At 46.2% G+C, this 16,213-nt stretch overlaps 1 protein-coding gene across 4 annotated transcripts in view; it reads right to left on the reverse strand.

Moving 5' to 3' along the window:
* Positions 1-901: 901 nt before the first annotated feature.
* Positions 902-16,213, reverse strand: part of cntrob (centrobin, centrosomal BRCA2 interacting protein) — a 31,026-nt gene continuing 15,714 nt past the window's right edge. For 2 of the 4 annotated variants that reach the window (XM_045716801.1, XM_045716800.1), the window contains exons 17-21: positions 10,768-10,967; positions 5,300-5,354; positions 2,828-2,938; positions 2,643-2,742; positions 902-1,119 (exon numbers count right to left, since the gene is read on the reverse strand). In XM_045716801.1, the coding sequence (XP_045572757.1) occupies positions 951-1,119; positions 2,643-2,742; positions 2,828-2,938; positions 5,300-5,354; positions 10,768-10,967 (635 nt within the window). In that variant the 3' untranslated portion in view covers positions 902-950. The remainder of the gene's footprint in view (positions 1,120-2,642; positions 2,743-2,827; positions 2,939-5,299; positions 5,355-10,767; positions 10,968-16,213) is intronic. The other 2 variants (XM_045716802.1, XM_045716803.1) reach the window with 2 other exon arrangements.

Genomic DNA, 16,213 nt, shown 5'->3' on the forward strand with positions numbered 1-16,213 from the left:
TATTTATGCCAATTATTTTCAGACAATTTGTATCTTTAATATATGGCAAACAAGTTGTGTCCATCTTAATGTTTTCTATGATCTGAACTAAACTGCAGCTAGGGTAGTCAACATGCATTCTAAGATTACAGGGGTCAGTCTAAGCTGTCTTCCGTACCTGTTAAACAAACGTGTCACGCAAGGCTTTGTATTTTTGTTTAATGGATATCCATTAGCTGTAGATATGTGGTAGTGGTGGAGTAGGGGCCTTGAGGGCACACAGTGTGCTGTGAAATCTGAATGGATTGTAATGTTTTCAAATTGTATAAAGCTGTCTTAATTTTGCTGGATCCCCAATTTTGCTGGATCCCCATTAGCTTTGGCTAATGGGGATCCATAATAAATACAAATACACCAGACCACAGCCCCATCTCTATGATCATCAGATAGAATGAGAGGGACAGAAAGAGGGTGCTTCTCTACCTTATTTTTCCTATGTTGTGGGATCAGAGGATAAGTGTGTGCGAGAAAGCGTGCCAGGGATCAGTGAGTGAATGGTGAGTGGAGATTGTCAGACATTTAAGTGATCTAAACTAGACCGTACTCGGTTCCAAGTGGCCTCACACAATCCCTAATGTGAGTAAGAGGGACGAGGGAGATTATATATTTCTATTCTCACTTGGGCTTCAGAGTTGCGCAGTGGTCTAAGGAACTGCATCTCAGTGCTAGAGGCATCACTACAGACCCCGGTTCGATCCCAGGCTGTATCACAACCGGCCATGATCGGGAGTCCCATAAGGCGGCACACAATTGTCGTCCTGGTTAGGGGAGGGGTAGGCCATCATTGTAAAATAATAATTTGTCCTAATTAAAAAAAAAACATTTATTAAAAATATGTGAAGAATACACACAGAACCTCATGAATAGAAAAAGTAGATTTTAATAAGTCAAACAGCTTTTTAACAAAAACATCATCTCCACGCTCCCCCCCTTCCCTGCCATCCCCTTCTGCCCTTCATACCCAGCATCTGACCCCTCACCCCGGACCCCTGACTAGTTACCCGGGACACTCCAGAGTTCCGGAGGAGTGGGTCGCTCTTCTTCAGGCAGCTCGGCTTCTCCTCACACTCACCATCAGACCTATACAGACCGGACAGAGGATTTTTATAAATGAAGAATGTGTTCACTTTGTTTTGTAAATATTGTGTACATTTATGTTTCTCGGTTCAATAGGTAGTGTGCTGTATTTTATTTGTTTGATATTGTATTTTACTTTTTATGTATTTCATGAAATTGGACAATACCGGTCAAAAGTTTTAGGACACCTACTCATTCAAGGGTTTTTCTTTATTTGCACTATTTTCAACATTGTAGAATAATAGTGAAGACATCAAAACTATGAAATGACACATATGGAATCATATAGAAACCAAATTAAGTGTTAAACAAATCAAGGTTATCTGATGCAGCACTCCACCACTCTCCTTCTTTGTAAAATAGCCCTTAAACACTGCGGAGGTGTGTTTTTGGTCATTGTCCTGTTGAAAAACAAATGTTAGTCCCACTAAGCCCAACCCAGATGGGATGGCGTATCGCTGCATAATGCTGTGGTAGCCATGCTGGTTAAGTGTGCCTTGAATTCTAAATAAATCACATACAGTGTCACCAGCAAAGCAATCCCACACCATAAGACCACCACCTCCATGCGTTACGGTGGGAAATACACATTCAGAGATCATCCGTTCACCCACACAGCGTCTCACAAAGACACTGCGGGTGGAACCAAAAATCTCCAATTTGGACACCCGACCAAAGGACACATTTCCACCGGTCTAATGTCCATTGCTCTTGTTTCTTGGTCCAAGCAAGTATCTTCTTATTGGTGTCCTTTAGTAGTGGTTTCTTTGCAGAAATTCGACCATGAAGGCCTGATTCATGCAGTCTCCTCTGAACAGTTGATGTTGAGACGTGTCTGTTACTTGAACTCTGAAGCATTTATTTGGGCTGCAATTTCTGAGGCTGGTAACTCTAATGAACTTATCCTCTCCAGCACAGGTAACTCTGGGTCTTCCACTCCTGTGGCGGTCCTCATGAGAGCCAGTTTCATCATAGCGCTTGATGGTTTTTGCGACTGCACTTGAAGAAACTTTCAAAGTTCTTGAAATGTTCCGTATTGACTGATCTTCATGTCTTAAAGTAATGGACTGTTGTTTCTCTTTGCTTATTTGAGCTGTTCTTGCCATAATAGGGTGGCTATTTGAAGAATCTCAAATATAAAATATATTTGGATCTGTTTCACACTTCTGGTTACTACATATGTGTTATTTCATAGTTTTGATGTCTTCACTATTATTCTACAATGTAGAAAATAGTAAAAATAAAGAAAAACCCTTGAATGAGTAGGCGTTCTAAAACTTTTGACCGGTAATGTATATGCAGGGCTCCCTCCAAAGAGACACTGATCTCAATGGTGACTCCTTGATTCAATTAAGGTAAATAAAAAAGTAAACGATATGAAACACAAACCTTAATACACACACAATACACAGCCACAATAAACCGCAGTCTGAATGCTCAGAGCTCCAATAACATTCTGAAATACAGCTTGTTAAATGTTAGTTGTGGACAGGTCGGTTCATAAGGGGTGTGCGTCTGTGGTTTACCCATGGGTCAGCATAGCCAGCAACTGCAGAGAGTGCGACACCCTGTCAGGCTGGGAGGGGAACTGCGCCAGGAGAGACCTGAGCTGGGCTGACACCTGACCTGCAAACACACAGGGGCGGAGGTGGGTTTATAAACTGAAATTAGATATATATCCCCAGGCTATATTTGTGTGTATGCAGCACACCTGTGTTAGTTGGATTGCGTGTGGGGTGTCTGGTTTGGTCTCCAGGGGAGGAGGTAGAGTCCAGAGGGGCATGAAGCTGAAACTTCACACTGTCCCACGATGACCCCAGACCTAAACACACACACACACACACACACACACACCCCCTCCAGGTAAATCAAACACATAATGCTTCACCACCCTTGAGGTAATTCTCTCTCCCGCTACTCTCTCCTCTTCCATCCTATCATCTCTTCCCTCTGCTCAAACCTTCTCCAACCTATCTCCTGATTCTGCCTCCTCAACCCTCCTCTCCTCCGTTTCTGCATCCTTTGATTTTCTCTGTCCCCTATCCTCCAGGCCGGCTCGGTCCTCCCCTCCTGCTCCGTGGCTCGACGACTCACTACGAGCTCACAGAACAGGGCTCCGGGCAGCCGAGCGGAAATGGAGGAAAACTCGCCTCCCTGCGGACCTGGCATCCTTTCACTCACTCCTCTCTACATTCTCATCTTCTGTCTCTGCTGCTAAAGCCACTTTCTACCACTCTAAATTCCAAGCATCTGCCTCTAACCCTAGGAAGCTCTTTGCTACCTTCTCCTCCCTCCTGAATCCTCCTCCCCCCCCCCTCCTCCCTCTCTGCGGATGACTTCGTCAACCATTTTGAAAAGAAGGTTGACGATATCCGATCCTCGTTTGCTAAGTCAAACGACACCGCTGGTCCTGCTCACACTGCCCTACCCTGTGCTTTGACCTCTTTCTCCCCTCTCTCTCCAGATGAAATCTCGCGTCTTGTGACGCCCCCAACCTGCCCACTTGACCCTATCCCCTCCTCTCTTCTCCAGACCATTTCCGGAGACCTTCTCCCCTTCCTCACCTCGCTCATCAACTCATCCTTGACCACTGGCTACGTCCCTTCCGTCTTCAAGAGAGCGAGAGTTGCACCCCTTCTGAAAAAACCTACACTCGATCCCTCCGATGTCAACAACTACAGACCAGTATACCCTTCTTTCTTTTCTCTCCAAAACTCTTGAACGTGCCGTCCTTGGCCAGCTCTCCTGCTATCTCTCTCAGAATGACCTTCTTGATCCTAATCAGTCAGGTTTCAAGACTGGGCATTCAACTGAGACTGCTCTTCTCTGTGTCACGGAGGCTCTCCGCACTGCTAAAGCTAACTCTCTCTCCTCTGCTCTCATACTTCTAGACCTATCTGCTGCCTTTGATACTGTGAACCATCAGATCCTCCTCTCCACCCTCTCCGAGTTGGGCATCTCCGGCGCGGCCCACGCTTGGATTGCGTCCTACCTGACAGGTCGCTCCTACCAGGTGGCGTGGCGAGAATCTGTCTCCGCACCATGCGCTCTCACCACTGGTGTCCCCCAGGGCTCTGTTCTAGGCCCTCTCCTATTCTCGCTATACACCAAGTCACTTGGCTCTGTCATATCCTCACATGGTCTCTCCTATCATTGCTATGCAGACGACACACAATTAATCTTCTCCTTTCCCCCTTCTGATAACCAGGCGGCGAATCGCATCTCTGCATGTCTGTCAGACATATCAGTGTGGATGACGGATCACCAGCTCAAGCTGAACCTCGGCAAGACGGAGCTGCTCTTCCTCCCGGGGAAGGACTGCCCGTTCCATGATCTCGCCATCACGGTTGACAACTCCCTTGTGTCCTCCTCCCAGAGTGCTAAGAACCTTGGCGTGATCCTGGACAACACCCTGTCGTTCTCCACTAACATCAAGGCGGTGACCCGATCCTGTAGGTTCATGCTCTACAACATTCGCAGATTACGACCCTGCCTCACACAGGAAGCGGCGCAGGTCCTAATCCAGGCACTTGTCATTTCCCGTCTGGATTACTGCAACTCGCTGTTGGCTGGGCTCCCTGCCTGTGCCATTAAACCCCTACAACTCATCCAGAACGCCGCAGCCCGTCTGGTGTTCAACCTTCCCAAGTTCTCTCACGTCACCCCGCTCCTCCGCTGGCTTCCAGTTGAAGCTCGCATCCGCTACAAGACCATGGTGATTGCCTACGGAGCTGTGAAGGGAACGGCACCTCCATACCTTCAGGCTCTGATCAGGCCCTACACCCAAACAAGGGCACTGCGTTCATCCACCACTGGCCTGCTGGCTCCCCTACCTCTGAGGAAGCACAGTTCCCGCTCAGCCCAGTCAAAACTGTTCGCTGCTCTGGCACCCCAATGGTGGAACAAGCTCCCTCACGACGCCAGGACAGCGGAGTCAATCACCACCTTCCGGAGACACCTGAAACCCCACCTCTTTAAGGAATACCTAGGATAGGATAAAGTAATCCTTCTAACCCCCCCCCTTAAAATATTTAGATGCACTATTGTAAAGTGGTTGTTCCACTGGATATCATAAGGTGAATGCACCATTTTGTAAGTCGCTCTGGATAAGAGCGACTAAATGACTTAAATGTAATGTAATGTAAATGTAATTAAACCTTGTAATATTAGTTGCCATGGTTACCTGTGTTGTCCTGAGCTGGACTCTCCACGGGCTCTCCTGGAGAACGATCTAACAACTGATAGAAAGACAGATGGAGAGAGGGGTCTCATTGGTTTCCCTTACTAGGCAGTTCATAGCAGGGTTAAAAAGTGGGAACCGTGTTACCGAGGCTTACTAAGATTTAACACCCAAACCCACTCTCTTTCTATGAATAAATAACTGAAGAGCAGGTAAATTATAAGCTTAACAAGTCACATAATAAGTTGCATGGACTCACTCTGTGTGCAATAATAGTGTTCAATATGATTTTTGAATGACTACCTCATCTCTGTACCACACACATACAATTAATTATCTGTAAGATCCCTCAGTCGAGCAGTGAATTTCAAATACAGATTCAACTACAAAGACCAGGGCGGTTTCCCAACACTACAAAGATACAGGCGCATTCCCAACTTCCTTGCCGGAGAGGAAGGAAACCACTCAGGGATTTTACCATGAGGCCAATGGTGACTTTAAAACAGTTAGAGTTTAATGGCTGTGACAGGAGAAAACTGAGGATGGATCAACAACATATTAGTTACTCCACAATACTAACCCAATTGACAGAATTGAACAGAATAACAATATTCCAGAACTTGCATCCTGTTTGCAACAAGGCACTAACGTAATACTGCAAAAAATGTGGGAAAGTAATACAAAAGTTATGTTTGGGGCATATCTACATATCATGTTATGGGTATACTTGTAATCGTTAAGGATAGGGGAGTTTTTTTTAGGATAAAAGCACAGGCAAAATCCTAGAGGAAAACCTGGTTCAGTCTGCTCATCAGCAGACACTGGAGGACAATAACCTAAAACACAAGGCATTATCTACACTGGATTTGCTCACCAAGAAGAAAGTGAATGCTCCTGAGTGGCCAAGTTTCAGTTTTGAATTAAATCGACTTGGAAATCTATGGCAAGACCTGAAAAATGGTTGTCCATCAATGATTAACAACCAATTTGACAGAGCTTGAAGAATTTTGAAAATAATTTTGGGAATGTTGCACAATCCAGGTGTGGAAAGCTCTTAGAAACCTGCCCAGAACGACTAAGTTGTAATCGCAGCCAAAGGTGTGTCTAACATCTATTTACTATGGATCCCCATTAGTTGCCGCCTAGCTATTCTTCCTGGGGTCCGGCAAAATTAAGGCAGTTAAACAATTTAAAAAAAATATTACAATACATTCATTACAGAATTCACAACACACTAAGTGTGTGCCCTCAGGCCCATACTCCACTACCACATATCTACAACACAAAATCCATGTGCATGTATGTGTATAGTGCGTATGTTAGCGTGTGTGTATGCATGTGTCTGTGCCTATATTTGTGCTTGCATCAGTTACCTGACGTAGAATAGAGTTCCATGTAGTCATGGCTCTATGTAGTACTGTGCGCCTCCCAAAGTCTGTTCTGGACTTAGGGACTGTGAAATGTGTTGTGGGGTATGCATGGGTGCCTGAGCTGTGTTAGTCGTTTAAACAGACAGCTCGGTGCTTTCAACATGTCAATACCTCTCACAAATAAAATTTGTGAAGTCAATCTCTCTATTTTGAGCCAGGAGAGATATTATTCATGTTTGCTGTGTACATCCAAGGGCCAGCTGTGCTGCCCTGTTCTGAGACAATTGCAATTGTCCTAAGTCCCTATTTGTGGTACCTGACCAATTGACTGAACAGTAGTCCAGGTGTGACAAAACTAGAGCCTGTAGAGCCTTGTTGATAGTGCTGTTAAGAAGGTAGAACAACACTTTATTATGGACAGACTTCTCCCCATATTAGCTACAGTTGTATCAATATGTATTGACTCAGGGGGTTGAATACTTATCTAATCAAGATACAGTGCATTCGGAAAGTATTCAGACCCCTTGACTTATTCCACATTTTGTTACGTTACAGCTTTATTATAACATTGATTAAATCATTTTTTCCCTCAACACAATATACCCAAAAGCAAAAACAGGTTTTTAGAAATGTTTGCAAATGTATAAAAAAAATAATGGAAATATAATTTACATACGTATTCAGACCATTTACTCAGTACTTTGTTGAAGCACCTTTGGCAGCGATTACAGCCTCGAGTCTTCTTGGGTATGACGCTACAAGCTTGGCACACCTGTATTTGGGGAGTTTCTCCCATTATCCTCTGCAGATCCTCTCAAGCTCTGTCAGGTTGGATGGAGAGCATTGCTGCACAGCTTTTTTCAGGTCTTTCCAGAGATGTTCAATTGGGTTCAAGTACGGGCTCTGGCGGGTCCACTCAAGGACATTGAGACTTGTCCCGAAGCCACTCCCACATTGTCTTGGCTGTGCGCTTAGGTATTCAGGCTAAAGAGTTCAATCTTCGTTTCATCAGACCAGATAATCTTGTTTTTCATGGTCAAAGTCTTTAGGTGCCTTTTGGCAAACTCCAAGAGGGATGTCATGTGCCTTTTACTGAAGAGTGGCTTCAGTCTAGCCACTCTACCATAAAGGCCTGATTGGTGGTGTGCTACAGAGATGGTTGTCCTTCTGGAAGGTTCTCCCATCTCCACAGAGGAACTCTAGAGCTCTGTCAGAGTGACCATGGGTCAATTATTATTAATTTTTTTTGTGACAAGGTAGGGTTTGTATACAGATGATAACCCTATTTGGTAAAATACCATATTATGGCAAGAACAGCTCAAATAGGCAAAGAGAAACGACAGTCCATCATTACCTTAACCTGTTGGGGCTAGGGGGCAGTATTTGCACGGCCGGATAAAAAACGTACCCGATTTAAACTGGTTACTACTCTTGCCCAGAAACGAGAATATGCATATAAATAGTAGATTTGGATTGAAAACCTTAAAGTTTCTAAAACTGTTTTAATGGTGTCTGTGAGTATAACAAAACTCATATGGCAGGCCAAAACCTGAGAACATTCCATACAGGAAGTGCCCTGTCTGACAATTTGTTATCCTTCTGTTGCATCTCTATCAAAAATACAGCATCTCTGCTGTGACGTGACATTTTCTAAGGCTTCCATTGGCTCTCAGAAGGCGCCAGAAGTGGAATGACGTGTCTCCTGTCTCTGGGCGAAGAACAGCAGGAGATTTTGTGAGTGGTCAGGCTGGGGACAGTGACGCTGGAGATGCGTGTTCATGAGAATTCTCAATTTTATTCTTTCAGCCTTTGAATGAATACAACGTCGCCCGGTTGGAATATTATCGCTATTTTACGAGAAAAGTAGCATAAAAATTGATTTTAAACAGCGTTTGACATGGAATATTTTGAATTTTTTTTGTCACGAAATGTGCTCGTGCGTCACCGTTTGGATAGTTACCTGAATGCATGAACAAAACGGTGTTGAAGTAGAAGTCCTGGGAGTGCATTCTGACGAAGAACAGCAAAGGTAATCCAATTTTTCTAATAGTAATTACGAGTTTAGTGAGCACCAAACTTGGTGGGTGTCAAATTAGCTAGCCTGTGATGGCCGAGCTATGTACTCAGAATATTGCAAAATGTGCTTTTGCCAAAAAGCTCTTTTAAAATCTGACACCGCAATTGCATAAAGGAGTTCTGTATCTATAATTCTTAAAATAATTATGTTTTTTGGGAACGTTTATCGTGAGTCATTTAGTAAATTCACCGGAAGTTTGCGGTGGGTATGCTAGTTCTGAACATCACATGCTAATGTAAAAAGCTGGTTTTTGATATAAATATGAACTTGATTGAACAAAACATGCATGTATTGTATAACATAATGTCCTAGGAGTGTCATCTGATGAAGATCAAAGGTTAGTGCTGCATTTAGCTGTGTTTTGGGTATTTGTGATGCATGCTAGTTGCTTGGAAATGGCTGTGTGGTTTTTTTGTGTCTATGTACTCTCCTAACATAATCTAATGTTTTGTTTTCGCTGTAAAACCTTTCGGAAAATCGGGAAAAGTGGTTCGATTCAGGAGAAGTGTATCTATAAAATGGTGTAAAATAGTCCTATGTTTGAGAACTTTGAATTATGACATTTTGTGGTTTTAAATTTGGCGCTCTGATTTGTCACTGGTTGTTGAAAAGTGTGGGACGATTTCGTCCCACCTCCCCTAGAGAGGTTAAATAACAAATAAACATCCCATACTGACAAAGTGAAAACAAGTCTAGAAATTTTTGCAAATGTCACAGTAAAAATTACAGTAAAATCAGTATATGTAAAACTTTATGTAACAGTTGACAGTGCATTTCAGAGCCAAAACCAAGCCAGGAGGTCAAAGGAATAGAGCTCCAAGACAGGATTGTGTTGAGTCACAGATCTGGGGAAGGGTACCAAAACATTTCTGCAGCATTAAAGGTCCCCAAGAACACAGTGGCCTCCATCATTCTTAAATGGAAGAAGTTTGGAACCACCAAGACTCTTCCTAGAGCTGGCTGCCTGGCCAAACTGAGCAATCAGGGGAGAATGGCCTTGCACAGGGAGGTGACCAACAACCCGATGGTCACTCTGACAGAGCTCCAGAGTTCATCTGTGGAGAACCTTCCAGAAGGAATCTCTGCAGCACTCCACCAATCAGGCCTTTATGGTAGAGTGGCCAGACAGAAGCCACTCCTCAGTAAAAAGCACATGCCAGCCCGCTTGGAGTTTGCCAAAAGGCACCTAAAGACTTTCAGACCATGAGAAATAAGATTCTCTGGGATGTTTTCAGTGGCAGGGACTGGAAGACTAGTCAGGATCAAGGGAAAGATGAACAGAGCAAAGTACAAAGAGATCCTTGATGAAAACCAGCTTCAAAGCGCTCGGGACCTCAGACTGGGACGAAGGTTCCTCTTTTAACAGGACAACGACCCTAAGCACACAGCCAAGACAAAGCAGGAGTGGCTTCGGGACAAGTCTCCGAATGTCCTTGAGTGGCCCAGCCAGAGCCCGGACTTGAACCCGATCGAACATCTCTGGAGAGACCCGAAAATAGCTGTGCAGTAACGCTCCCCATCCAACCTGACAGAACTTGAGGATCTGCAGAGAAGAATGGGAGAAACTCCCCAAATACAGGTGTGCAAAGCTTGTAATTGCTGCAAAAGCTGCTTCAGAGTAAAGTGTCTAAATACTTACGTAAAGGTGATATTTCCTGGGCTTTCTTTGTATAAATTTGCACAAAAAAAATGTAAACCTGTTTTTTCTTTGTCATTATGGGTAGATTGATGAGGGAAAAAAACTATTTATCAACTTTAAAATAAGGCTGTAACGTAACAAAATGTGGAAAAAGTCAAGGGGTCTGAATACTTTCCGAATGCACTGCATATGCTTCCGAAATACACTTACAGTTTTGGCAGAAAATACAGGGAGAAAAGTGATTAATTCTCGGGATGGAACTTTTGTAAAATAACTGGGAAATATTCAAACCGAGTTCATAGTTTTAGAGAACTGTGTGTAAGTGAAAGTAAAGAGAACATAGACAGAGTGTGTGTGTCACAGAGAGCAAGTGAGAGGTACTCACCATGGAGACATAGTACTGTAGTTCACTCCTCCTTCCGGGGTCAAAGCTAGGGCTGGGGCCAGAGGTGAGGCTGGGACCCCTCTCCGTCCACTGTTGCCTCTCTCCACTCTCAGCTCTCTGTCTTTCTCCCTTATGCTCCTCTTCCTCCGCCACACATCCCCTCAGATCTCCCCCTCTGTCACACAGCTCCTCAAGTCCTGCTACACAAACACACACAGAAAAGTGGCGATGTAGACACAAGCATAGAGTATATTTAGCTGTGTAGAGAGATTAACCCAGGATGTGTACGATTGTGTTTTTTTGTTCGTTTATTTGCGTTGTTTGTAACTTTATTTATTTTTTTTTACTTATTTTGTACATAATGTTGCTGCTACCTTCTCTTATGACCAAAAATAACTTCTGGCGATCAGGACTTTGATTACTCACCACGGACTGGCAGAATCCTTTTTTTCCTTTAACGAGTCTGACGAGGCCGACGCGAACGATATACTGCTTTCTCGTGAACAGGCCAGATCCCCGTGATTTGCGTGAAGATGAGGCAGAGAAAAAGGGGCTGGAGGGCGGGCTGCCTTCTGAGAATTCGTATGTGATCGGAAAAAACCCCACTTCCTTCCATTCTGCTAGCAAACTTGCAATCTTTGGACAATAAAAATAGATGACCTAAGCGGAAGATTAAACTACCAATGGGACATTCAAAACTGTAATACCTTATGCTTCACAGCGACGTGGCTGAACATTTACATTACATTACATTTAAGTCATTTAGCAGACGCTCTTATCCAGAGCGACTTACAAATTGGTGCATTCACCTTATGATATCCAGTGGAACAACCACTTTACAATAGTGCATCTAAATCTTTTGGGGGGGGGTCAGAAGGATTACTTTATCCTATCCTAGGTATTCCTTAAAGAGGTGGGGTTTCAGGTGTCTCCGGAAGGTGGTGATTGACTCCGCTGTCCTGGCGTCGTGAGGGAGCTTGTTCCACCATTGGGGTGTCAGAGCAGCGAACAATTTTGACTGGGCTGAGCGGGAACTGTGCTTCCTCAGAGGTAGGGGGGCCAGCAGGCCAGAGGTGGATGAACGCAGTGCCCTTGTTTGGGTGTAGGGCCTGATCAGAGCCTGAAGGTATGGAGGTGCCGTTCCCTTCACAGCTCCGTAGGCAATCGCCATGGTCTTGTAGCGGATGCGAGCTTCAACTGGAAGCCAGTGGAGAGAGCGGAGGAGCGGGGTGACGTGAGAGAACTTGGGAAGGTTGAACACCAGACGGGCTGCGGCGTTCTGGATGAGTTGTAGGGGTTTAATGGCACAGGCAGGGAGCCCAGCCAACAGCGAGTTGCAGTAATCCAGACGGGAGATGACAAGTGCCTGGATTAGGACCTGCGCCGCTTCCTGTGTGAGGCAGGGTCGTAATCTGCGAATGTTGTAGAGCATGAACCTACAGGATCGGGTCACCGCCTTGATGTCAGTGGAGAACGACAGGGTGTTGTCCAGGATCACGCCAAGGTTCTTAGCACTCTGGGAGGAGGACACAAGGGAGTTGTCAACCGTGATGGCGAAATCATGGAACGGGCAGTCCTTCCCCGGGAGGAAGAGCAGCTCCGTCTTGCCGAGGTTCAGCTTGAGCTGGTGATCCGTCATCCACACTGATATGTCTGACAGACATGCAGAGATGCGATTCGCCGCCTGGTTATCAGAAGGGGGAAAGGAGAAGATTAATTGTGTGTCGTCTGCATAGCAATGATAGGAGAGACCATGTGAGGATATGACAGAGCCAAGTGACTTGGTATATAGCGAGAATAGGAGAGGGCCTAGAACAGAGCCCTGGGGGACACCATTGGTTAGAGCGCATGGTGCGGAGACAGATTCTCGCCACGCCACCTGGTAGGAGCGACCTGTCAGGTAGGACGCAATCCAAGCGTGGGCCGCGCCGGAGATGCCCAACTCGGAGAGGGTGGAGAGGAGGGTCTGATGGTTCACAGTATCAAAGGCAGCAGATAGGTCTAGAAGGATGAGAGCAGAGGAGAGAGAGTTAGCTTTAGCAGTGCGGAGAGCCTCCGTGACACAGAGAAGAGCAGTCTCAGTTGAATGCCCAGTCTTGAAACCTGACTGATTAGGATCAAGAAGGTCATTCTGAGAGAGATAGCAGGAGAGCTGGCCAAGGACGGCACGTTCAAGAGTTTTGGAGAGAAAAGAAAGAAGGGATACTGGTCTGTAGTTGTTGACATCGGAGGGATCGAGTGTAGGTTTTTTTCAGAAGGGGTGCAACTCTCGCTCTCTTGAAGACGGAAGGGACGTAGCCAGCGGTCAAGGATGAGTTGATGAGCGAGGTGAGGAAGGGGAGAAGGTCTCCGGAAATGGTCTGGAGAAGAGAGGAGGGGATAGGGTCAAGTGGGCAGGTTGTTGGGCGGCCGGCCGTCACAAGACGCGAGATTTCATCTGGAGAGAGAGGGGAGAAAGAGGTCAAAGCACAGGGTAGGGCAGTGTGAGCAGGACCAGCGGTGTCGTTTGACTTAGCAAACGAGGATCGGATATCGTCAACCTTCTTTTCAAAATGGTTGACGAAGTCATCCGCAGAGAGGGAGGAGGGGGGGGAGGGGGAGGAGGATTCAGGAGGGAGGAGAAGGTAGCAAAGAGCTTCCTAGGGTTAGAGGCAGATGCTTGGAATTTAGAGTGGTAGAAAGTGGCTTTAGCAGCAGAGACAGAAGAGGAGAATGTAGAGAGGAGGGAGTGAAAGGATGCCAGGTCCGCAGGGGAGGCGAGTTTTCCTCCATTTCCGCTCGGCTGCCCGGAGCCCTGTTCTGTGAGCTCGTAGTGAGTCGTCGAGCCACGGAGCAGGAGGGGAGGACCGAGCCGGCCTGGAGGATAGGGGACAGAGAAAATCAAAGGATGCAGAAAGGGAGGAGAGGAGGGTTGAGGAGGCAGAATCAGGAGATAGGTTGGAGAAGGTTTGAGCAGAGGGAAGAGATGATAGGATGGAAGAGGAGAGAGTAGCGGGAGAGAGAGAGCGAAGGTTTGGACGGCGCAATACCATCCGAGTAGGGGCAGAGTGAGAAGTGTTGGATGAGAGCAAGAGGGAAAAGGATACAAGGTAGTGGTCGGAGATTTGGAGGGGAGTTGCAATGAGATTAGTGGAAGAACAGCATCTAGTAAAGATGAGGTCAAGCGTATTGCCTGCCTTGTGAGTAGGGGGGGAAGGTGAGAGGGTGAGGTCAAAAGAGGAGAGGAGTGGAAAGAAGGAGGCAGAGAGGAATGAGTCAAAGGTAGACGTGGGGAGGTTAAAGTCACCCAGAACTGTGAGAGGTGAGCCATCCTCAGGAAAGGAACTTATCAAGGCGTCAAGCTCATTGATGAACTCTCCAAGGGAACCTGGAGGGCGATAAATGATATGGATGTTAAGCTTGAAAGGGCTGGTAACTGTGACAGCATGGAATTCAAATGAGGAGATAGACAGATGGGTCAGGGGAGAAAGAGAGAATGTCCACTTGGGAGAGATGAGGATTCCAGTGCCACCACCCCGCTGGCTCGATGCTCTAGGGGTATGCGAGAACACGTGGGCAGACGAAGAGAGAGCAGTAGGAGTAGCAGTGTTATCTGTGGTAATCCATGTTTCCGTCAGCGCCAGGAAGTCTAGGGACTGGAGGGTAGCATAGGCTGAGATGAACTCAGCCTTGTTGGCTGCAGACCGGCAGTTCCAGAGGCTGCCGGAGACCTGGAACTCCACGTGGGTCGTGCGCGCTGGGACCACCAGGTTAGAGTGGCAGCGGTGAACGAAGACACAATCAACATACAGCTGGCTGGTTATACGCTGCACCGGCAGGACTATGAATTTTTGTAAATAACAACTGGTGCACGATATCTAAGGAAGTCTCGAGCTATTGCTCGCCTGAGGTAGAATATCTCATGATAAACTGTAGACCACACAACCTAACCTAGAGAGTTTCCATCTGTATTTTTCGTAGCTGTTTACATACCACACAGCTAAATATACCACTAAGACAGCATTGAATGAGCTGTATTCCGCAGGGAAACTTAAATCCGTTTTACCAAATTCCTATCAGCATGTTAAAATGTGCAACCAGAGGGAAATAAAACTTTGGACCACAGAGACGCATACAAAGCTCTCCCTCCATTTGGCAAATCTGACCATAATTCTATCCTCCTGATTCCGGCATACAAGCAAAAATTAAAGCAGGAAGCACCAATGACTAGATCAGTAAAAAAAGTGGTCAGATGAGGCAGATGCTAAGCTACAGGACTGTTTTACTAGCACAGACTGCAATATGTTCTGGGATTCCTTCGATGGCATTGAGGAGTACACCACATCAGTCATTGGCTTCATCAATAAGTGCATCGATGACGTCGTCCCCACTGTGCCCGTACGTACACACCCCAAACAGAAGCCATGGATTACAGGCAACATTCACACAGAGCTAAAGGCTAGAGCTGCCACTTTCAAGGAGCGGGACTCTAACCCGGAAGCTTATAAGAAATCCCGCTATGCCCTCCGACGAACTGTCAATACAATACTAAGATCGAATCGTACTACACCGGTTCTGACGCTCGTCGGATGTGGCAGGGCTTTCAAACCATTACAGACTACAAAAGGGAAGCACAGCCGAGAGCTGCTCAGTGACACAAACCTACCAGACGAGCTAAACTACTTCTATGCTCGCTTCGAGGCAAATAACACTGAAACATGCATGAGAGCATCAGCTGTTCCGGAAGACTGTGTGATCACGCTCTCCGCAGCCGATGTAAGACCTTTAGACAGGTCAGCATTCACAAGGCAGCAGGGCCAGACGGATTATCAGGACGTGTACTGCGAGCATGCGCTGACCAACTGGCAAGTGTCTTCACTGACAAATTCAACCTCTCCCTGTCCAAGTCTGTAATATCAACATCTTTTAAGCAGACCACCATAGTGCCTGTGCCCAAAAACACTAAGGTAACCTGCCTAAATGACTACCGACCCGTAACACTCACATCTGTAGCCATGAAGTGCTTCAAAAGGCTGGTCATGTCTCACAACAACACCGTTATCCCAGAAACCCTAGACCCACTCCAATTTGCATACCACCCCAACAGATCCACAGATGATGCAATCAGTGCATCCCACACTGCCCTTTCCAACCTGGACAAAAGGAACACCCACGTGAGAATGCTATTCATTGACTACAGCTCAGTGTTCAACACCATGGTGCCCTCAAAGCTCATCAATAAGCTAAGGACCCTGGGACTAAACACTTCCCTCTGCAACTGGATCCTGGACTTCCTGACGGTACACCACCAGGTGGTAAGGGTAGCTAATAACAAATCCGCCATGCAGATCCTCAACACAGGGGCCCCTCAGGGGTGCGTGCTCAGTCCCCTCCTGTACTCCCTGTTCACTCATGACTGCACGGCCAGGCTAACATGGTCCAAGCACACCAAGACAGTCGTGAAGAG

The sequence above is a fragment of the Salmo salar genome, chromosome ssa04, assembly GCF_905237065.1.
Source record: "Salmo salar chromosome ssa04, Ssal_v3.1, whole genome shotgun sequence".
Lineage (NCBI taxonomy): Eukaryota > Metazoa > Chordata > Actinopteri > Salmoniformes > Salmonidae > Salmo > Salmo salar.